This window comes from Sebastes fasciatus, chromosome 4, assembly GCF_043250625.1.
Source record: "Sebastes fasciatus isolate fSebFas1 chromosome 4, fSebFas1.pri, whole genome shotgun sequence".
NCBI classification, from domain to species: Eukaryota; Metazoa; Chordata; class Actinopteri; order Perciformes; family Sebastidae; genus Sebastes; species Sebastes fasciatus.
Genome location: NC_133798.1, coordinates 25,373,664 through 25,396,267, shown reverse-complemented (window position 1 = coordinate 25,396,267; position 22,604 = coordinate 25,373,664). Strand labels below are relative to the sequence as shown.

Sequence of the window (22,604 nt, the reverse complement as noted above, 5' to 3'; positions counted from 1 at the left end):
CGGAGAGGCGGTGCACTTGCAAAATAAACAGAACAAATTACATAATTTACAGATATAATATGCCATCACGTGGATAATTAATACTTAGTTCAAATATACTGTAATAACCAAATAGTCAAATAGTTAAAGGACAAAAATAGGAAATATATGTACATATCCCCGTCCACGCAAGCAAACGCACTATATTAAAACAAGCGCTCTTTGGTTTATCTGGCTCCCTATTGGTCAGATCTCGTCCACGCTGCTCTCTGTTGGCGCGGTTGTTGAATAGCCGGCAGCTGAACATAATATTACACAAAGTAAAACCTCCTTTTGTTTAAGGATTTCAGCGGGTAAGTAGCTATTAAATAGCAACCATGTATGTAAATGTTAAGGATCGGCAGTGGGTGTAAGACTTCAGCTAATAAGGGGATAGGTTATAAGTTATCTAGCCAGCTAAAAACAAGCTGGCAGCTATCTTTAGCTATAAAGTTTTTCCTTTCAAGGCAGCTTAAACCCCTTTAAAATCAAATGTTAGCTGTTTGAAATAACATGTAGACAGCTTTGAAAGCTCTTAAATTAAATGATGGGGGTGTTTCGTTGTGGTAAATTGAGGTGATGTAGTAAAAATGACGCAATCTGAATCAGAAACAAGTCAGGACTTTTATAAGATCTGCACAGAAAGCAGAATCTGGTGCCTCATGTTAGACACAACATCACTATCAGTAGTTTAGGGCTTGTAGCTAATACAATCCAGTTTAAACACACTGTGTGCTGCTCAGCGGACTCCTTTTTTAACCCTATATGTCATCTAGCAGGGAGGTTCACCAGCATGGAGAATGGCAGGACCCAGTTTCCATTTCCCTACCAGCCCTATGACATCCAGGAGCAGTTCATGCAAGCCCTGTACAGTGCACTGGACCAGGGCAAAGTGGGGATCTTTGAAAGTCCAACTGGAACGGTGTGTATGTATGTGTGCATGTATGCAAGAGAGGTTACAAAAGAAGCCATTACATTTGAGTCATCATTTTTTGTGTTTTTAACATCCTTTTATGACACATGACCTTTTTTATGGAGTGGTCTGCTGGGGCAGCAGCATCTCGGCTGCAGACAGGAATAGACTAGACAGTGATCAGGAAGCTCTGTCCTGGGATGCCCCCTCGACACAGTGGAGGTGGTGGGAGAGAGGAGGATGATGATGATGGCTAAGCTGTCACCCATGATGGAGAATGACTCCCACCCCATGCAGGACATCATCTCAGCACTGGAGAGCTCCTTCAGCGACAGGCTGCTCCACCCAAAAGTGTGTGAAGGAGCTCTATTGCAGGTCCTTCCTTCCTGCAGCTGTCAGACTCCACAACCAGCACTGCTCCCGGTAGACCACAACCAGCACTACTCCCAGTAGACCACTTACAGACCACTTTATACTTCCTTCTATTTAAATGGTTCATATTTTGTTACACTTTGTTTAGCTCTTTTTTACTGTGTTAGCTGATGCATCTTGTTTTTTGCACCATCCCCTTTGCTGCTGTACTCTGAAAATTTCCCCACTGCGGGACTAATAAAGGAATATCTTATCTTATCTTATCTTATCTTATCTTTAACCCAGGGCAAGTCTCTGAGTCTGATATGTGGAGCTCTGAGCTGGCTCACAGACTACGAGGAGAAGAGGAAGCAGGAGGCAGCTGCTCTTCTGCATGAAGGAGAAGCAGCTCTTTCCACCTCTACAGCTCAGTCCTCCACTACCAGCTCCTCAGCAGAGCCCGACTGGATCACTGATTTTGTTGAAAAAAAGGCAGAACGTGATTTGGTGTCAAAGTTGAAGGTAAGAATGTCATTTCAGATCTCCACGGATCTCTGGGAATTTCCCGCTTCTCACCTGCTCAGCTTTTGAATATTATTGTATGTTTTTTTGTGTGTCAGGAGGAAGAATTGAAAAGAAAGAAGAGGGAAGAACGATTAGAAATGATCCGAAACAACGTTCAACTAAAGTATGCGATGAAAAGAAAAGTAAGTGATCTCGCAAATTGCCATTAAAATGTACCTAAAAATTACAATCTCTGTAAGTCAAGTCTCTGCAACTCACTATATGAATATATGTGTCTCTAGAGCAGTGAAGATGAAGAGGCATTCAAATTGCTCCAGCTCAGTAAAGAGGAACAAACCGAGACGCAAGGAGATCAAGAGGACGAGGAGCTCATTATTGCAGAATATGAAAGCGATGATGAGACAAAGACTCGGAGCAGGTGAGGGCAGCCACTGATTGGTTACCAGTTGTATTGAATGTGGTCACAGACAATGACAAGCAGGGTGCGTTTGCTCTCCTGCTCAGATTTTGCGGTGCTGAGGATGATGACACCGACGACGAACTGGTTGAAGAACATGTTACGAAGGTGTGTGTGAGAGAGACATTTCACATTGTAACTGTAAGGATGAGTGTGCCACTGATATGATACAAAAATAGTAATAATGAGGGTGACATATAACCCTGAAGTGAGGCTGTGTCTTCATATGCATGTTCTCAGATTTACTACTGCAGTCGCACTCACTCCCAGCTGGCCCAGTTTGTCCATGAGGTTCAAAAGAGCCCCTTCAGCAAGGACATCAGTGTGGTCACACTGGGCTCACGGCAGGTACGTGTACACACACATACACACACAAACACTACCAGTAGAAGGGTTAGATTTCAGTATATTTGGTGAAATTTCATCCATTGTGAATATTTATATAATTGTTTAATTTGGAGTGAGAAGCTTTGCGAGCATGTTGTCTGCTATAGGTTCCTAGTTCCCTTGTTTCTCAAATGATTTATACCTTTTACTACTTGTATTTTCTAATTTATAATTACCAAATTAGATTAGATTTTAATTAAAAATGCAAAAACAGTACATTACATCTACATTTCTATCCATCCCATACTAAGTTTGGCATTGAACAGGAACTGTTACTTGTATTCAATCAGTAAAACATGATTGTTAACCAGTGTTTGCCCCGTAAACATAAATCTTGTGTACTTTTCAGAATCTGTGTGTCAACGAGGAGGTTCGTCGCTTGGGCAGCATCCAGCGCATCAACGACCGCTGCCTGGAGATGCAGAAAAACAAACATGGTGAGAAAACCTCGCACACAATTTAGCTCCGGAACTACCGATCTTACAGAAGAATATTTCCAGATAACTTAAAGCAATTTTATTTAACCTTTATTTAAACCAGGAAAGCTTTGTTGAGATTAAAAAAAAAAACGTTTCCAAGAGTGTCCTGATCCAAGAAAGGCAGCAATAACAATGAGTTACAGACAAACAACATTAGACGGACAACACAAAACACGCCACAAATCAGAATTAAACAGAAATGCCATTATAGAACTATGAATAATATTTCTAATGCAATTAGTTAACCCATAACCCAAGAGCTGTCTTGAAACATAAAAAAATAAATAAGACTAGTTTCGCTTACAATGTTGCCTGTTGTCATTTTGTAGAGAAGCCGCATCATGAAGAGGGTGTAAAACGTAAGCGAGATCCAGCAAAGAGTGTGTGTCCCTATTATAAAGCTTCAGCAATGCAGCAGATGAGGGACGACATTCTGGGGACAGTCCACGATATAGAGCAGATGCTGAAGCTGGGCAGAGAGACACATTCATGTCCTTACTATGCCACACGCCTCGCTGTCCCCGCCGCACAGGTAACAATGTCCTTGTCGTACTCAGTTCATCCATTCCTGTCTCAGATTGCTTGCTGTGCTGCTAACATTTCTTTAAAGTATTTTATTTATTCATTCACTTTTTGTAAGTTTTAGTGTTAATCTGTGTGGTCTATGTTAATTGTGTCTGCATAGTTGGTGGTGTTGCCCTATCAGATGCTGCTTCATGAAGCCACAAGGAAGGCAGCAGGGGTCCAGCTGAAGGGGCAGGTAGGATTAGATGTTTTTGATTCCATCATAGATTTTTTTCTGTTCAGCAATTGTCAGTATTATCATGGAAATAAAAAAAAAAAATCTAATTGAAATGCCCTAGTAATGTTAGAAACACAAATTTCCATAAGTAGTTTAACCTTCTTGGAGCACAGGAATAAATAATATTTCTGAACAAAAATGTAAACACACAATGAGTGCCTGATTGTTTGAGTACCTGATAATTTTGCCATACTTTCATCAGTTTCAACAACTTGAAGTGGAATTGATTTGTCAAATTACTGACAGCAGAACCGTTTTGTAAATATATATGTATATTTTTACAGGTGGTGATCATAGATGAAGCTCACAATCTTAGTGACACACTCTCCTGTATACACAGTGCAGAGCTCACTGGAGGGCAGGTAAACACATTCATACACATCATGTACAAAATCTAGGTTTAAAAATCTGCATGTTCTCTGCAATATACTAAATTGTGAATCTTCTGCAGCTTTGCCGTGTCCACTCGCAGCTCACCCAGTATGGCGAACGCTATAAGTGAGTATACACACACACACACACATGCAATGCACTCATTCACAAATTCAATATTGTATTATTAACCCTCCTGGCTGTTGATGGTTATGTTTCTACAACATCAGGAAGCGACTGAAGGCAAAGAACCTGATGTACATCAAACAGATTCTGTTTGTGATTGAGGGGCTCGTCCGGGTGCTGGGAGGTGAGTGTGTTTGGGCTACAATTAGTTTTTGATTATTGCCAGTCTGCAACGTGACTGTGACAAACGTTATCCTTGCAGGTAAGGTCGGGCAGAATCCACAAAGCCAGACTACACAAACAGGTTAGTAAACAATACACACATGCACACACACATATAAACATACACTAATACACATCTAAGAAGAATTTGCCAACCAGTCATGTTTCTTTATCTTTTAGGAACTGAAATGCTCACCATTAACAACTTCCTCTTCAAGGCTCAGATCGACAATATCAATTTGTTTAAGGTAATTGAAAGTGTGTATAATGCTGTTAAAAATCACACCATATCCATACTGCAGTTCTTTCAACATCACTGTCATTCTCTCTTTAGTTACAGAGATACTTTGAGAAGAGCATGATCAGCAGAAAAGTAAGTGTTTAATATGTATGTATTGTATCTATGCCTCATGTAAATATCGAGTGATCCACCGTAAAATCGAATGAATCCCACACGTGTCCCCTCTTTGCTGCAGCTGGGAGGCTTCGTGGAGAAGTACGCAGGATCAGGTGTGAGTCTGCACACTCAGAGCAGCTCCAACAAGGAGAACCGACGCACAGAGGGCTTAAACCGCTACCTTCAAACACTGCAGAGCAGCCAGAGCACTGCACCAGGTCAGAGGGCTGATTATTTTTATGTCACCCACATATTTAAAACAAATTGTGGAGATGAACATCATCATTGCAGACATGTGGCATTACGGTAGCAACATGCAGTAATTTATTGATAATGATGAACACCTAAATGGGATCCTATTCAGGAATGAGAAAAGCTTAACATGCTTAATTTCAGAAAGATTTGACTGTCATGGATCTATATTGTGAGATGTGTTGAAATTCACTTTCCCCATAGACATTTTACAACTTTTACAGACAGTACTCACAGTATAACTGCTACCATAAAAATCTCCCACATTTCCTTGTGTGTAAAGTGCACAGGCAAGAGAATAGATATCATGTATTAGGGCTGCAAGTTTGAAAAAAATCCGAAACAAAAAGTCTGTAAAATGTCTGAAAATTGTCCAAAAAAAAATGTTTGAAAAAAAAAAAGAAGTCAGAAAAAGGTTTGAAAAATGTTCCAAAAAAAAAGTCTGAAAAAAATTTCCCCAAAAAATAAATCTGAAAAATGTGTCAAAAATAAAAGTTTGAAGGATATCAGAAAAAAAAGTCTGTAAAAAGTCTGAAGAATATCTAGAAAAAGTCTGAAAAAGGTTTGAAAAATATCCGAAACAAAAAGTCTGTAAAATATCTGAATATTGTCCAAAAAAAGGTCTGAAAAATGTTCAAACAAAAAAAAGATAAATCTGAAAAATGTGTGAAAAACAAAAGTCTGAAGGATATCCGAAAAAGTCTGAAAAAAAGTCTTAAAAATGTGTGGAAAAAAAGTTTTAAGAATATCCGAAAAAGTCAGAAAAATGTTCAAAAAATTTTCGAAAAAAAAGTCTGAAAAAAATGTCCAAAAAAAAAATCTGAAAAATGTGTGGAAAAAAAGTCTGAAAAAAGTTTGAAAAATATCCGAAACAAAAAGTCTGTAAAATGTGTGAAAATTGTCCAAAAATTTTTTTGTAAAGCGTCCAGAAAAATGTTTAAAAAAAAAAAAAAAATCTGAAAAATGTTCGAAAAAAGTCTGAAAAAGGTTTGAAAAATATCCGAAACAAAGTCTTTAAAATATCTGAATATTGTCCAAAAAAAGGTTTGAAAAATGTTCGAAAAAAAAAAAGTCTGAAAAATGTCCGAAGAAAAAGTCAGAAAAATGTTCCAAAAATGTCCAAAAAAGATAAATCTGAAAAACAAAAGTCTGAAGGATATCCGAAAAAAAACTCTGAAAAGTCTTAAAAATGTGTGGAAAAAAAGTCAGAAAAATGTCCAAAGAAAAAGTCAGAAATTTTTTTCGAAAAATGTTCGAAAAAAAGTTTCAAGGATATCCGAAAAAAAAGTCAGAAAAATGTTCGAAAAAAAAAAGTCTGAAGGGTATCCGAAAAAAAGTCTGAAAAATGTATGAAAAAAAGTCTGAAGAATTTCCAAAAAAAGTCTGAAAAATATATGAAAAATGTGTGAAAACAAAGTCTGAAAAAGGTTTGAAAAATGTTCGGAAAAAAAAAATGTCTGAAAAAAATTTCCAAAAAAAAATAAATCGGAAAAATGTGTGAAAAACAAAAGTCTGAAGGAATATCCGAAAAAAAATCAGTGTTGGATCTAAAATGCATGAGCAGATATAATTGTTCTTTTCACTCCGTAACCAATACCATTTCTCTCACTTTGGCATTTTGCAATCAACAGACACTGAACAATGTAGCATACCTCTGTTCCATTATGATTCATCTACTCACTCATGTGTGCAGTTTCTTCAGTAGACCAGCAGGGGTCAGAGGCAGAGAAAGTGCTGTCTGCATCTCCCATGATGCAGGTGGAGGGTTTCTTCATGGCTCTCACCAACAGCAACACTGATGGCAGAGTGGTGGTGCACAGACAAGGTACGGTTAATAAAAACAACTCAAAGAAAGGCCAGTAATGAACTAAAAGTGTCATAAAATACCCCCTGTGTTTTATGTCCAGGCACTTTGTCAGAGAGCAGCGTCAAGTTCCTGATGTTGAATCCAGCAGTCCACTTTGCCCAGGTGCTGAAGCAGTGCAGAGCTGTCATCGTCACAGGAGGAACCATGCAGCCTGTAAGTTATTTTAAACCCACTAAAAATAAACTAAGCCTTTGCTGTGTAAGTTTTTTTTATCAATCTGAAAGATGTGATATGTAGGTTTCAGACTTCAAACAAGAGCTGCTGTTTTCTGCCGGAGTGGGAGAGGAGCGCATCACTGAGTTTTCCTGTGGTGAGTGGCCCATTTTTACAACACCGCAGCACTTTGTGGAGTTTCTCTCTTTCTGCTTTTATAATGCACTCTCTCTTAGTCATGTGTTTATCAATATTTCTGTGTGTGGGGATTTTTGATGAATAATACAACACTTGACAAAATCTCAAATAACAACCGATTTTTAGTACAAGTGCTAATATTCCGTTTGGTTATTCGAATATTATAAGAATCATTTCATGAACTCGCACCTGGTTCGAGTGATGGAGGTGACAGATTATATCAGGACAAACCAAGAAGAGATGATAAAAAACGATGGCATCTTGTGAAGTAAACCATGAATTAATTGTCCATCCATCGTATACAAACCGTGCATATTAAGGATCAGTTGAAGATTACATTTGCTGACTGTCATCACACAGGTTGTTTTTGCTTATTAAACTTGGAAGATTGTTGAATCATAAGCAAATCATAAACAACACTTGTGCTCCTGTTGCATGGCACACATAATTAAAGACATGTACTATTACTATGTCCTCAGACTCCCAAGATCTGGGTGATATCATTTGAAACAGGGTTATTATCGTAAACTAAAACGAAAATAAGCAGTGAAAAATAGTTTTGGTTAACTGAAACGAAATAAAAACTATCCTTTAAGAAAAGCTAAAGTGAAACAATATTGCCTAGGAAAAAAATAAAATAAAAAATTAACGTCAATTCATTTCAGTTTGTTTTTTTTAGCTGTAATGTATCACTAACCAAAAATGGAGACAGCACAAATTTTGTCAACTCGTGACGTTGAACCACAGAAACTGAATGGACTTGACCTTCCAGGAGATGGGGCTATACCGCAATTGCTTCATTAAAGTAGCACAAAGATTAAACATCATGGCCATTCCTACACAGTTCTCCAGCTGTGTATTTTGTATATATATATATATATGTAGCTACATATTTCTGAGATAGTATAGCTGGCCTCAAACAAAAACTAAATATATAAAAACTAAATCTTTCTGGAAAAAAAAACTAAAAAAGGAACTAAAATTAAACTAAACTGAAATCCGAAAGTTAAAAAATTAAATAAAAACTGAAAATTCAAAACTATCATAACCTTGATTTGAACACAACTCAAAGGATTTTACTTCACTCTTTATATGCAGACAAGAAAGTCTGTGTTATGTGCTGTCAAAACTGTATTGTATATGGAATATTCTGAATATTTCATAATGTAAAATAATTGTATATGTTGTTTGTGTCGTTATATTTAAATCAATAAGAGAACTTTCTTTTCCTGTAGGTCATGTAATTCCTCCAGAGAACATTCTTCCCCTCGTTTTATGCAGCGGTCCATCTGGTCAGGAGCTGGATTTTACTTTCCAAAACAGAGACTCTCCACGCATGGTAACGCGTATTATTTTTATAAGTTCTTGCTGTAATATCGTTGAATGCAGCGGCATTGTTGACACAAGCACTACTGCAAATGTGTGCCTGTTTGACAGATGGACGAGACCGGGCGCATTCTCTCCAACATTTGTAACGTGGTCCCAGGCGGGGTCGTGTGCTTCTTCCCTTCTTATGAGTACTCGAGGCGGATCGTTTCTCACTGGGAGGCCAGCGGTGCGCTGACTCGTCTGGCTAACAAGAAGAAGGTACATCACCCTGGGAAGCCGTCTTTATCACACCTTAACTCGAGGGTGGCATCATATTTTAAGGGAAGTGAATTTTCCCCGACGGTCTCTAAGCTATCACTATTTCTTTCTCAGATCTTCCAGGAGCCAAAGAAAGCCAACCAGGTTGAACAGGTGCTGAGCGAGTTCACCCGCTGTATCCAGGTAAAAAAAAACATCAGCCCTCATCGCCACCATTGGTAATGCGTTCATTATGAGTGATTGCCTCTACGTTTGACGTATGTCTCTCTTCCTTTTCTTAGAGGTGTGCTGCTGATGCCGGCGGCCTCACTGGAGCGTTGCTGTTCTCTGTGGTCGGAGGAAAGATGAGTGAGGGCATCAATTTCTCTGATGACCTGGGCAGGTGTGTTTCATTCGTGAGCACGTCGACAGCCAGCAGTTGCACACTGTATAAAGCATATGACACTAAATGCTCTTTTCTGTGTGCATGTGATGACAGGTGTGTGGTGATGGTGGGAATGCCATATCCCAACATCAAATCCCCAGAGCTGCAGGAAAAGATGTCCTACCTGGACAAACACCTGGTGAGACTCTTAACTGTAACTAATAGGGTGCTGCAGGGATGACACATTTTTGTAGGCCAAGCAGGAAGTTAGCATCGCCCTGGTTCCCGGGACTTTTCCATTGGGTTTTGGAATACTGCAGAAAAAAAGATCTGTGGCAAACAAATGTTTATGATACTTACACAAGTTTTGTTCAGCAAGATAATCTTCACAAATGAAGTGAAATTGAAGTGTAAATGCAATCGTCAGAAGTAAAAAAACTAATGCTAGGCTGTAAACGAACTACACCACGGTCGCATGAACGAGAAATATACACAGTAGTAGTCTCATTTAGTCACTTGTTAGTTGTTTTCAAGACACATAAAGGCTTCAAAGTTCACGAGTGGAGTATTTATCGATGTATTTAATGTCGTAGATCAAAACGCTTGTATTAACCACAGACCTTATTTCAGGCATCTGACTAAAAACCCATTCAAACTCATTGACTTACAGACGAGGGAACCGGAAGTGCTTAAATGCTAACTCATTTCCAGGTTTTAGGACTCATTCCTGCAGCACTCTATAGTCTTCACTGTAGCCACACACCTTGCAAAACAAGTACAAGGTCACAGGAGTGCTGAGATGAAGATGTGGTTTGTTTTTTTTAGCCTCATAGTGGAGGGAGGAGTCCCGGCCAAGCACTTATAGAAAACCTCTGCATGAAGGCTGTCAATCAATCCATAGGTAAGGATGCAATACTCATGACAACAGATACAATAAAAAAAACATTAACAATAATTAATTCCATAGATGATAAGATGGTATGATCAGTATTCATATGTATTCGACTTCATCTGCCCAAAGGAAGAGCTATCCGTCACCGTGGCGACTATTCCTCCATCGTGCTGTGTGACAGACGTTACTCTCGACCCGCTACGCTCTCCAAACTTCCCACGTGGATTAAAACTCGCACCAGCACACACACAAGTTTTGGCCCTGCTTTCGCTGCCTTACGGAAGGTGAGAAGCAAGTACGCTCATGTATCCACACTCAACCCACTGTGTCATGACTAAAGTGTATTCATATGTTGTCTGTAAACTCTTCTTTCCTAGTTCTTCCTGGAGAAGAAGCAGAAGCAGGTGTAGTGTCACTTACATTGAGCTGAGCGGACATTTCCCAAGACTGAGGTTAGGGAGAACTTCGGGGAAAGTGCAACAGCGGCCACTGTGAACATTTAGCAACCAAAAAAAAATACTATAAGATAATTAGAGGGCCTCTATAATAAGTTCCTTATTACAAGATTGACACAGCCCTTTTATTTGTGTTTACATTCTTAAACATTTTGAAGCCGTCACACCTCTGAGTGCTCCTGGCTGGAGTTCAAGGGTCAACCAGGGAGGCAGTTGTTCTATTTTCAGTACATCGTACTCGCTTTATTTTACGTTTCAGCTCTTATATCTTGCCTGTTTCTTGTGTCCTGCTTTGGCTCGCTACAGTAACATCTCTGATTTGAAGAATAATGAATACAAGTATATGATGTCACACTGCAGACGAAGGCCAGAGGGGCATTAATCAGACTGACTCGAATTCAGTCTGGACCATGTAAGATATATTGAAATGAATTACTACTGCTAACTACTTCACAGATATTAAGCACAGCACAGCAACGGCTTAGGAATCCATGTGACTTCAGTTACCCTTGAAGAAGATGTTAAATATTTAATTGAAGCATTAAGTGTTATGTAATGCAACAATTACTTTTATTTAATGGCAAGACGTTAGTGAAATGGTTCCATGATTTCAGTTTATGCTTGTTTAATTTGATGCAAATATGTTTTACAATGAATATGATTATCAATAAATTGTTTTATTATTGGAGTTTTATTGATGTTTTGTTCAACTGATTAGACAAACTAAAGCACTTATAATTATGAAGCCAATTATTGGCCACTTTAACACTGAAAGTTTCACTTTTTATGGTATTAAGTGATCAGAGGAAAATGTAATGTACACAAAATTATTCAAGACTATCAAATGCTTTCATTATCAGTGCTTTAAAGAGCCAGTGTGCAGCAATTAGGAGGATCTATTGGCAAAAATGGAATATAATAATATAATAAGTATGTTTTCTTTAGTGTATAATCACCTGAAAATAAGAATTGTCGTGTTTTTGTTACCTTAGAATGATCCGTTTATATCTACAGTAGCCCAGAACGGACAAACCAAACACGGGCTCTAGAGAGGGCCATTAGCATTTTTGCGTCGGCCAACATGATTCTTCTTCACGCTTGGCACACAGGAGAGGTTTCAGATGATTGCATCTGCCACCTCACCGCTAGATGCTGCCAATTCCTACACACTGCACCTTTTAAGTGTTCATTGTCCATCATGTTACGCTTCCCAGTCATCATCGTCTGTTGCCATATGTGGGGCAGGAAGTGGTGGGATGACATCCGACATCCTGGCAAATGCACCGCCGGTACCAGTGGGAGCTTCACTTGACTCCCCACCTGCTGGGCCTTTACCAGATATGCCTACAGAGGGAACAGGACACATTAGTTACAGTATGCAGTTCCAACCACCTGCATCGGTATTTTCAATCTCATTTGACATAAAGGGGATCCTCACCTTTCCTCCGCATGGCAAGTTTATTGAAGAGATCAGACATAAAGTCTCCACCACTTGATGCCGCTGCCACTGCTGTGAGACAGAGACAGGCAGTTACTAAATAATCATACAATCAGTATTTTTTTAAATTAGTAATTGGAGCAGGGAAACGGTTTCACTCATTCCCCAGTGCTGCGCTTCAAAGTGGAGCACATAATTACAACAAGACTTGTTATCTAGTTAGACGGTATAAGCAGCTCTCTCTAAATATGAAATGTTGGGTCGTGACCTGGCCAGCCAACCAGAAATGAGAGCAAAGATAACGCTGTCTGATATTAGGGCAGACAATTTCAAACATGACTGTTACCAAGTCAACCTTTTAATGAGGTTGACATTTATAAAGCAAAGGTCACAGAGCCATGGACTGTGATGATAACAATATGAGATATATATATACACAGACGCTCACATGCTGACATGCAGTGCGACACAGTGTATGAACTCATGGGTGAATGCTAACTAGGGACTGGTCATGCTGTGCTGTGATTGCATGACTTTCTCATCATTGTTAAAGCTGCATCGTGTAGCAGTTAATAAAACATGAAGCGGAAGCACATCCCCCACTCAAACAATCCGACACCTTGTTCTTGCTCCTTCTGTTTCTTCTTCTCCATCTTGCGCTCTTTAATGTCGCGTAACTTGGCTTTGCCGATGCCTCCGGCATTACGGATGGACTCCAGGAGATTGGCGCGGCCGTCTGATGGCACGACCACCTTGGTGGGAGCACCGGACACAGGGCCTGCAGACAGAGGAGACGGTCGGGGGTAATTTGGGTTTAAGGGAGAAGCAGGTTTTCACTACTTTAATACACTGTAAGGCTCGATCATATTCCTCCCAAGTCTGTGGTGTGTAGCCAGTACAAGTTTTGAGTTGCACGCATGCGACAAACCTGAACTTGACGCTCGAGTGGCTTCTTTGGTGCTCTCAACAGGTGGGGGGGGTGGAGGAGGTGGCGGAGGAGGGGGAGCTCCTGCAGGAATGGCGGGAGCGAGGGTAGGCTCAGGAGGAGGAGGAGGTGGTGGAGGAGGTGGAACATTAGGTTGGAGCTGAGAGCCTGAAAGAGAAAGAGATGAAAAGTCAACATCTGCTTCCAAACGGAGCTGAGATAGTGAACGTGTGTATGTGTATGTGTGTGTGTGTGTGTGTGTGTGTGTGTGTGTGTGTGTGTGTGTGTGTGTGTACCATGTCCGTCGCTCTCCGTCGAGAAGGAGGGCAGATCAGGGATGTTTTGTGTGGGTCCTGACGGGGCGAAGCCGGGCCCGAGGTCTGCGCTGTAGGACAGATCATCTGCGATGCCTGGCAGGTCGGGCAGGTAAGATGGCACATCTATCTCGGGCACCTGGCCCAGATCTGGCACATAGAAATAAGACTCTGCCGTCTGTTGGAAAGAAAAGATTAGATTAGAGACAACATTGATCATTAAGGGTGCTTTCACACCTAACCTGTTTGGTTCGGTTAAAACAAACTCAGGTCCGTTTGCCCTATTAGTATGGTTCATTGAAGTCTTATTCAAAGAGGCTGGGACACGGGGGCCTTTTGGTCTTGAGCCCTGGGGTATGACACATGTGCAGTGTAACTGGAGCTGCGGTTGTGCGTTGCTATTGGCTCAATTTCGGCGAAGGCAGACTGACATCTCCTCTTTCCACCCTCCTTGGGTTCATTTGGGCCGGTGTGAAAGCTGTCAATCATACTAGGGTGCGGACCAAACAACCGAATCTCCTTCCAAGCGGACTCGTTTGTGGTGTGAAAGTAAACGAACCAACCTCAAGATTATGATAACAGATTTGTGATTTTAGCATTATTTCAAAAGCTAAACTACTAATAAATCCATCTGCTGATCGTTAAATCTGTTCAGGAAGCGATCTGTATTTAAGACCGTGTATAAAAGCACGTCAGCGAGTGTATTTTCTCTAATTAATGTGTCAAAAGCTGTTAAAACAGCTGTGTTTGTATCCGACTCCATGTACTTTGCCAGTTCACTATACCTTCTGCACGTGTCCGTTCGCTCCCCGATATTTGGACTAGTATGTGTTTGCACCAGTCATCTCAGATCATTAAAGTGCTGCATAAACTCATGTTACTCACAAGAATTTGATTTCCCCTACGTGGGTCCTGATGTTGCGCTGATGATGCAGGATAAAATCGCAAAACAGAACAATCAACGAGTTACCTGTCAGTCTGTATAACTTCATGTTTACTCCTCTGGTTTGTTTGTAAAAAGTCAGTGTGATCAGGAACCGGACCAGAACTAAAATGCAACAATGCTGGACCAAATGAACCGAACTACAGGTGTGAAAGCACCCTAAATGTATCATTACCAATCCTACATACAAAATAGTCAAATTATCAATGTGTTTTGGTTGAAGAAGGGTGCTTGAGGTACCTGTCTGTCCAGTTGCTCTCTCTTCGTGATGGACAACGGTGCGTCAAACGGCTTCTCTTCTTTTTCTGTCTCTAGCGTTTTGTGTGTTTTTGTCACTGCTCCCGCCAGAGGATCAAGGAACACATACTTCTTATATCTTTAAAAGCACAAAAAATCCCAAAATATGAAGAACAGATTTAATCTAATCTGTGTTTACAGTTAGCATCTGTTCTACTGGTGTGTGTGTGTGTGGACTCACAGGTTCTCTGTAGTATTAAAGAGCAACAGGGAGCTGACGGATGAGATGTTGCGCGGCAGACTGCCCAGCCCCTCCTCCGTCTCATTCTCAGACCTATTCTTCTTGCTTACACACACTGGGAAATACATCAACTTCTCCTGAAAGGAAGACATAGAGATATAGAGTGAGAGGCAGATCTGTAAAATGTCAACTAAATCTTGAATAACACAAATCACAAATGCCACCAAAGTGCTCCTGCACGCTGCTTCTGGGAGATATTGAATAATGCATTGTCTGTACCAGAGAAAATTGCCAGCAGTGTTTTCATTTCTCCCTCTCTGACAAATACACACACATTTGCAAGACCAAGCGGACGCAGCAGAAAATAGACTGTTTTTTGTAAAGTTTCCTAAGATGGTAATGGGAAAACTGTGGTGTTCACTATAAATAATGCAGGAGCCTGTGCTGACCGTGCACGCACACACACACGCACAAAGACAGACACAAAACCACTTAGGAAAACAGTATCACACATTTCACTTTTCTGTTGTTTTCGCTTCCTTTAACCTCCTAATCAAGCATCACCCGTGGAGCAACAAAATAAGAAGCTAATATAGTTTGATGCTAATATGGTGCTCTCCTCTGCCATGTCTTTAGACCTGTAAAACAACCTGCCATGGTGCCCTTTACGACCAGTGTAACATTTCATTAAGTGGATGTCAGTTGGTTATTTAAAGGAGGCGTGAAAAATTGAGACTGACATGGACTAAAGCTCATCAGTGCTGGTTGAAGGCTAAATTATTATTTTTTAATGCGGATGCTGCTGATCATGACAAAACAGCTGTTCATGTAAGAAAATGATTTGTAAGCATAACAACAAAACAGCAGAAAATTTGGCATGCAGATAGGAACACAAAAGTGTGAAGCATGCTTTCTAACATTTTCCACTAAAATGTGTATCCAGACCAGGCTGAATAATTATTTGAAATACATATCAAAGTTTTAGTTTTTGCCAAGCTGAAAGTCCGATTGGGAGGCTTTTCCTGTTCTGTTTTTGAGGTAGGCAGGTATTTATTCACATTCATATGGCAGTGTTTATTAATACTCAGACATTATCAGATCAGAAGATCTTGACGCTGATAATTGTCATAACGTGACCAAAACCTCTCAAAGCATGTGTGTTAATTCTGTGCAGTTTAAGATGGAATTTGTTTTTTAAAAAAAGAGCCAAATGGTAAATAAATTAGCATTTATATAGCGCCTTTCTAGTGTTCCGACCACTCAAAGCACTTTACACTACATGTCAACATTCACACACATTCACTGATGCATACATCAGGATCTAATCATTCACATACACTCACACAACAATGGCACAGCCTTTGGAAGCAATCGCAGTTCGTTATCTTGCTCAAGGACACTTCGACATGCAGACTAGAGGAGCCGAGCCGGGGATAGAATCACCGGTCTGCCGATTAGTAAGCAACCCGCTCTACCTCCTGAGCTACAGCCGCCATCCATCTTTCGGCGCTGAACCAGGTCTGGGTTATGTTAGGCTAAAAGCAAAACAGCCCAGATGGCCTTCCCTGCCTCCCTGAAGGATGCTGAGGTGGTTCCATATCAGACAGGATATTAAAATACCTCCTCAGGGAGGCGTCCAGGAGACATCAGATTCTCCCATCACATTAACTGGCTCCTTTCCAACATGATGAAGAAGCACTTACATTTTTCTTTCTGGTTATCTGAGCTTTGAACCCAGCCCCTAAGGGTGAGCCCAGGCACTTTTGGACTCAACAGCATTTACAGCCCAAATGTCAAGTTATTGATCTTAAAAGCTTTCAGAAAATTAACAGAAGCAAGACTGGCATAGCCCTAATAATGATCTTCCATATAGCATATTAAACACCACCCTAGCCTACATACATTACCCGACAAGCCCTGAAATGGAAACCCCAAGGAACAAGGAAAAGAGGTCGCCCCAGGAACAGCTGGAGAAGAAGTGTCTAGGCAGAAATGTCTGGGAGTGGGCTCAACTGGGGAGATCTCAAAAGAACAGCCCACAACCGAGTGAGGTGGAGGACATTTGTCAATAGCCTATGCTCCCTAGAGGAGCAAAGGGCTTAGGTGAAGTAAAGTCATTGATTTCACGGACTACGGACCCCTGCACTTTGAGAATCACTGATTTAGGAACTTCCTCCATCAGTGATTGCATTATTTTGGTCTTTGCTCAGAGCTCAGGATCACAGGTAAGTGTTTGGACCTTGGATTCAGTGTTTTGCCCTCAGGCTTAGCTAATGCTTCACACCTCTATCACTATGAATGCCACATTGACAGTGGACTGGCAGAAAGAGGTGTGGCTCCCATAAAAAAAAGGGGACTGGAGAGTATATTCCAATTATCGAGGTGTCACACTGCTCATCCTCCCCGGGAAATTATATGCCAGGGGGCAGAAAAGAAGACTCTGGAGGAGAAATGTGGACTCTGTCCTGGTCATGGGATACAGGACCAGCTCTTATCGCCTGCATAAATACTGATGGGGTCATGGGAGTCTGACCCCGCAGTCTACATCAATATGGAGGAGTCGAGACTTCAGCTACAAACCCTCCTGTCCTCGTGTGACCGGAGTGAGAGCTGTGTCATAATTCTCAGCAGTAAGATAAAAGCCATGTAAATGGAAATGAATCATGTCTCTATTTCTCCCTGTTTTGAACCGGCAGTTTCAGCAGTGTCAGCTGTATAAAGAGGCCCTAACACTATCAGGCTAGCACGCACTTTCTTCTCTTTTGTATTAGTTATAGAACTATGGCTTGTGGGCTTCAAGACGAACACTTTGTGAAACCATGGCTCTCTTAACAAGTCCCATTTTGTATTGTTGCATTAATTCTTTGTGTAATCAGCATTTTAGTGTATTTATCTCACCTGCAAGGCCTTCTCATCAAAGGGTCGAAGTTTATTCTGTATCCTTCGTCGGGGGCGAGTTTGTGACGAGGGGTCTGTAGCCGCAATAAAGATAGATGTATAATCCTGAAGTCGATCTGGGGCCGGATACTTAGCACTGGAGAAAACCTATACACACAGAAAGAGCTGATATAACGGACAGACATGCTGCTAATTATTGCTTTCAATGATCTTGTCACCTTATCGTGTCTATTGTGTATCATAGGTGCAACATATAAAGCTGCCTGCCAACATGGAGGTGCTGTGTTACCTTAGTGGCCTTCTTACTGCCTTTGATCTTGTCGACGCGGGCCTGAGCTAGTCTGATCCGGTCAGTGACGGTCTGCAGCTGGCGGCGGTTCTTCTCTACACTGTCAGACACCCTGGAAGCAACACACACATACACACCAACATGAATATGGACATACACACATCCACACACAGAGAAAAATGTGTCTGAGACCATATTACACAATTCAATAAAGAGGATGGCGTAACCTGAGACGCCCCTATTCCACATTTCCTTCTTTATATACACTCTGCAGATCGCTGAATCCCGAGAATAAATGAATAAAGTAATTGGGACTTCGTGTATTTAATAAAGATGAAGTGCAAGTATTACACAGCTGTTTCTGCACCCTTATTAATCCTATCCTATCCTAATTCCTATCAATCATCTAATTACTAACACATCATCTTTCAAAAGGTTATATTGGCAAAACAATTCTGTTAATAAATGAAATGTCACTCTTTTCATGTAGTTACAGGAGACGCCTCCTCTATTTTCAGGGTGCCAGACAGACAGCACCATCTGCTCTTAAACAGGTGCTGTGGCATAAAATGTGACTCGGAATTTGGATCCGACAGTGCAAGCCATTAAATATGACGTTATTTTTATGTCCATTAAAACTTGGAACAGATGCTGTTATATCAACAGCCTTTTTGACTGCTGTTTTGTGGTTAAAAAGTTTTTTGTTAACTGGACTTGTTTGTTATTCCCTGGTGGTGTCAACACTCACACTACAGAACTTTCTGGCATTTTTGTTAAAGATAATTTTTTTGTGGCATTTCTGCTTTTTTGGATAAAAGAGACAGACAGACAGGAAAGGCAGGGGAGAGAGAGGAGATGAAATGCAGCAAAGGGCTCTGGGACAGGCTCAAACCCAGGACCCTGCGGTAAGGACTCAGCCTTAATGGTACGTGCTTTACCCGGTGAGCTACCAGGGCGCCCACCTTCTGGCATTTTTTACTTTACTTAAAGCTGCAGTGGTTAGAATTATAGCAAATATGATTTAAAAATGTGATTTTTATAAAACGGTCACTATATCCTGACAGTAGTGCATGAGACAGGTAATCTGAAAAAAATCATGTGCCTCCGTTTCCTCCGGTGCTCCTAATGGAATCTGCAAGATTTCACATACCGGAGGAAAACAACCAATCAGAGCCGAGCTGGAGCCTGCCATCTCTGAGCAGCTGTCAATCACTCACAAACTCTGATCAAACGGTCAAACTAGGCAGCGCTGATCAAATATGAATCAATATTCTGTTACTGTAATGACTATTTCTCGCCTCAAATGGTTTCAGAAACATCTTGTAGTGTACTGTTTAGCTGTAAAATGAGAAAGTTTGTGACCGGCAGCCATGTTGAGATAAGTTGAGGAAATACCAAGCACCGCCCGCCAGCCGGAGCAAACTTTCTCATTTTACAGCTAAACAGTACACTACAAGATGTTTCTGAAAACATTTGATGTGAGAAATAGAAATTACAGTAACAGAATATTGATTAATATTTGATCAACGCTGCCTAGTTTGACCGTTTGATCAGAGTTTGCGAGTGATTTACAGCTGCCTCCGTTTAATGAACAGCCAATAGGAACGCTTTCTCTCTCTGAAATGACCTGTGATTGGCCAAAGTCTCCTGTCACGGGCTAAATTTTTTTAAAGCCTGAAAACAGAGTCATGGGGAATATTCTGCCTACTGCAGGTTTAACTATAAAATTAATGGTTTAATCTAAAAACAAAATAAAACAAAAAAAGATATATTTCATTTATTTCATTTTAGTAAAATATCAGAAATAGTGAAAGTATTTCATCTATTAGAAGTTACTAAAAAACACTTAATATTTGTGAAGATGTAAACAGTAAAAAAATATGTTCTAATTTGTAAATAAAACTATTCGACTGCTCTCACAATAACAACTGATCGTTTGTTTAACTTTTTTTTATAGCGAGATTAATCAGCAAATCATTTTTGCACTACTTATGCGTGATGCAATACAAGTAGTAGTCTGTCATTTGCATACCAAGGGGAAATCATGAAACACTCATGCTATTGCAAAAAGTCGTGGTTTTTATGTAAGTCCCTCCCTACCTCTAGCTCTTTTACGTGTGTGTGTGTGTGTGTGTGTGTGTGTGTGTGTGTGTGTGTGTGTGTGTGTGTGTTTTGGGGCTTGCCTTCTGAAAATATCAGTAGAGATGGTCTCCAAGTAGAGTAATGCATCTGTTATCTGATGGACAGCCTCCTCTCTCCTCAGGTCTGGCTGGATGAGAGGCACTGAGTACACCTGGCCCTCCAGGCAGTGCTTCTGGGTCATCCTGAAGGACAACAACACAGAATAAGGTTTATAATCCAGAACAAGAATGTGTGGGTGACACAGTCAAACTCTGATCTTGAGCATGGGATCAGTATGATACTATTCCAATAAATTAAACTTAAATCTATCAGGTGATGATAGAAAAACTACATAGAAAGTGTGTTCATTTTAAAGATCCCATATTATAAAAAAGTGAGATTTTCATGTTTTTTTTATTATAAAGCAAGCTTAAGTCCTATATAAATACTGTGAAAGTATCGAAACACTTAATCCACAGGGAAATACACACAGCCCGTATTCAGAAACTCTGCATTTGAAACAAGCCGTCAGGATTTCTGCTCATTCGTGATGTCACAAATATACAATATTTAGACCCTTGACACAATTTACACGTAAACATTGTAAATGTGTCCCAGTTTATTTCCTGGTTGCAGTGTATGTGAATGTCATCAGCTGACAGGAAGTACACATGGACCCAAGCTGTTGCCTAGCAACGCAATCCTGTTGCAATTCCGTCAAAATGCGCTAAAACGGAGCGTTTCAGACAGAGGGTGAATACAGGCATATTCAGGCTGACAGTATGAGGAAAATTAAGTTTCTGTTTTTTTTAACATTACAGCATGTAAACATGTTCTAGTAGAAACACAAAATACAAACATGAACCTGAAAATGAGCACGATATGGGACCTTTAATAGTCAAAGAGTCAGCCAAGTCAGTGATGCGTGTTGTTAGATAAAACATCACAAAACTGTCATTTAGAGACAGTATTGTGAAACAACCCACACGCTCCTCGACCTCATAAGAAATCGACCTTGATTTCAAAATACTGCTGCTGGTTTACAAAGCACTAAATGGTTTAGGGCCAAAATACATGTCTGATCTTCTGCTGTATTATGAACCATCCAGACCTCTCAGGTCATCTGGATCAGGTCTGCTTATTCTCCCCAGAGTCAGAACATGCAGAAGCAGCGTCCAAATATCTGGAACAAGCTCCCAGAAACCTGCAGGACCAACTCCAACTCTGAGTTCTTTTAAATCAAAGCTTAAAACTTTCCTGTTTGCTGCTGGTGCCTTTTATTAAACCAGATAATGATCTTGTACTGCACTATAACTTTTACTCTTGTGTGTTATACTCTTTTTTAGCTTCTATCCTATCTTTTATTGTTTTTATAAAACTGTTTTACTTATGTCTTAATGTTCTTTTGCACTTTGTCTCAATGTTCTTGAATGTTTGTGTAAAGCACTTTGAATTGCTCTGTTGCTGAAATGTGCTATACAAATAAAGCTGCCTTGCCTGTTACAATAAATTAAACTTCTATCAGTGATGATAGGAAAAAACGACATAGTAAGTGTGTTAATTTTAATAATCAAAGAGTCAGCCAACTCTTTCAGTGATGCTTGTTGTTAGATAAAACACCTCTAAACTGTTATTTAGAGACAGTATAGTGAAAACAACACACACTCCTCGACCTCATCTGACTCTCACATGACAAACTTGTGATCCCTGTAGCTGTATATGGTCACATCAACAGCTAATAAACCTGCACTAAGGCTGTTTAGAAGAAATATATTCCACATAAATACTATATACCTTATAATAGAGCTAACTAATTGATTAATAGTGAAAGGAAAGCTTGTTCATGCTAAAGAGAGACTCACTGTGAGCCTTAAAACCGAACAATACACATGTAATTATAACGTTATGTTATACTGAAACAATGCAGTCTTATGTAAATGTTATTCTTACCTGACCATGGATGATGTTTATGTGTTAAAGGTTAAAGAAAGAGAAGAAGTGAGCAGCTATAGCTACTGATTAGCACAACAACGGTGTTGCACTTCCGCATTCCTGTGACACGTGACCACGACGAGGCTAGAGAGTGTTGCCTTCAGGGTCTCTCCGAAATGTCAGATTTTTTTTATTTACACCACCTGAACCACTTCAGTCTCAATTTTGTAATTGCCTCTTGAAAATGTATCATGGGTAATAAGTGGCTTTTTTTTATTTTTTAAATCACCTTACAGATAATAAATGTGCTATTTTAATCAATTTTATGTAAAGCACTGCAACCTATGTAGGTGAAAAGATAGATAGATAGATAGTAACTTTATTGATCCCGAGGGAAATTCAAGTTTCCAGCATCACAGTTCCATAGTGCAAAACATGTTAGTAAAAAG

General features: G+C 40.2%; 2 protein-coding genes across 3 annotated transcripts; one reads left to right on the top strand and one right to left on the bottom strand.

Moving 5' to 3' along the window:
* The first annotated feature begins 197 nt into the window (after window positions 1-197).
* ddx11 (DEAD/H (Asp-Glu-Ala-Asp/His) box helicase 11) lies at window positions 198-11,505 on the top strand. Of its 2 annotated transcripts, none has more exons than XM_074633141.1 (28): window positions 198-332; window positions 795-940; window positions 1,589-1,804; window positions 1,903-1,989; window positions 2,089-2,225; window positions 2,312-2,372; window positions 2,505-2,612; window positions 3,001-3,088; window positions 3,460-3,662; window positions 3,816-3,890; window positions 4,217-4,294; window positions 4,384-4,430; window positions 4,535-4,614; window positions 4,693-4,734; window positions 4,833-4,900; window positions 4,987-5,025; window positions 5,129-5,267; window positions 6,995-7,126; window positions 7,209-7,321; window positions 7,406-7,478; window positions 8,755-8,858; window positions 8,957-9,106; window positions 9,221-9,289; window positions 9,388-9,488; window positions 9,585-9,669; window positions 10,296-10,371; window positions 10,492-10,646; window positions 10,740-11,505. In XM_074633141.1, the coding sequence occupies exons 2-28, from the start codon at window positions 812-814 to the stop codon at window positions 10,770-10,772; spliced, it is 2,688 nt and encodes an 895-aa protein (XP_074489242.1). In that variant the 5' UTR covers window positions 198-332; window positions 795-811; the 3' UTR covers window positions 10,773-11,505. The 2 variants fall into 2 exon arrangements, with proteins under 2 accessions (XP_074489242.1, XP_074489243.1); XM_074633142.1 differs by having other exon boundaries at window positions 225-332; window positions 798-940.
* Window positions 11,482-22,323, bottom strand: wash1 (WAS protein family homolog 1). The gene is made up of 11 exons (XM_074633151.1): window positions 22,174-22,323; window positions 20,286-20,426; window positions 18,103-18,214; window positions 17,814-17,960; window positions 14,916-15,052; window positions 14,678-14,813; window positions 13,477-13,672; window positions 13,184-13,348; window positions 12,875-13,033; window positions 12,256-12,327; window positions 11,482-12,161 (listed from the first exon to the last, which is right to left on the bottom strand). Exons 1-11 carry the CDS (start codon window positions 22,179-22,181, stop codon window positions 12,019-12,021), a joined length of 1,416 nt encoding a protein of 471 aa, XP_074489252.1. The 5' UTR covers window positions 22,182-22,323; the 3' UTR covers window positions 11,482-12,018.
* Window positions 22,324-22,604: the final 281 nt, after the last annotated feature.

Excerpts from the sequence above, each read along its gene's own strand:
- wash1 (XM_074633151.1), bottom strand. Across the intron at positions 14,814-14,915 it reads TTTAATACTACAGAGAACCT|ATATAAGAAGTATGTGTTCC; the intron begins GTGAGTCCACAC and ends GTGCTTTTAAAG. Across the intron at positions 13,673-14,677 it reads GAGAGCAACTGGACAGACAG|ACGGCAGAGTCTTATTTCTA; the intron begins GTACCTCAAGCA and ends TCTTTCCAACAG.
- ddx11 (XM_074633141.1), top strand. The coding sequence starts at position 812 with ATGGAGAATGGCAGGACCCAGTTTCCATTTCCCTACCAGCCCTATGAC. Across the intron at positions 2,613-3,000 it reads TCACACTGGGCTCACGGCAG|AATCTGTGTGTCAACGAGGA; the intron begins GTACGTGTACAC and ends TGTACTTTTCAG. Across the intron at positions 10,647-10,739 it reads CTTTCGCTGCCTTACGGAAG|TTCTTCCTGGAGAAGAAGCA; the intron begins GTGAGAAGCAAG and ends CTTCTTTCCTAG.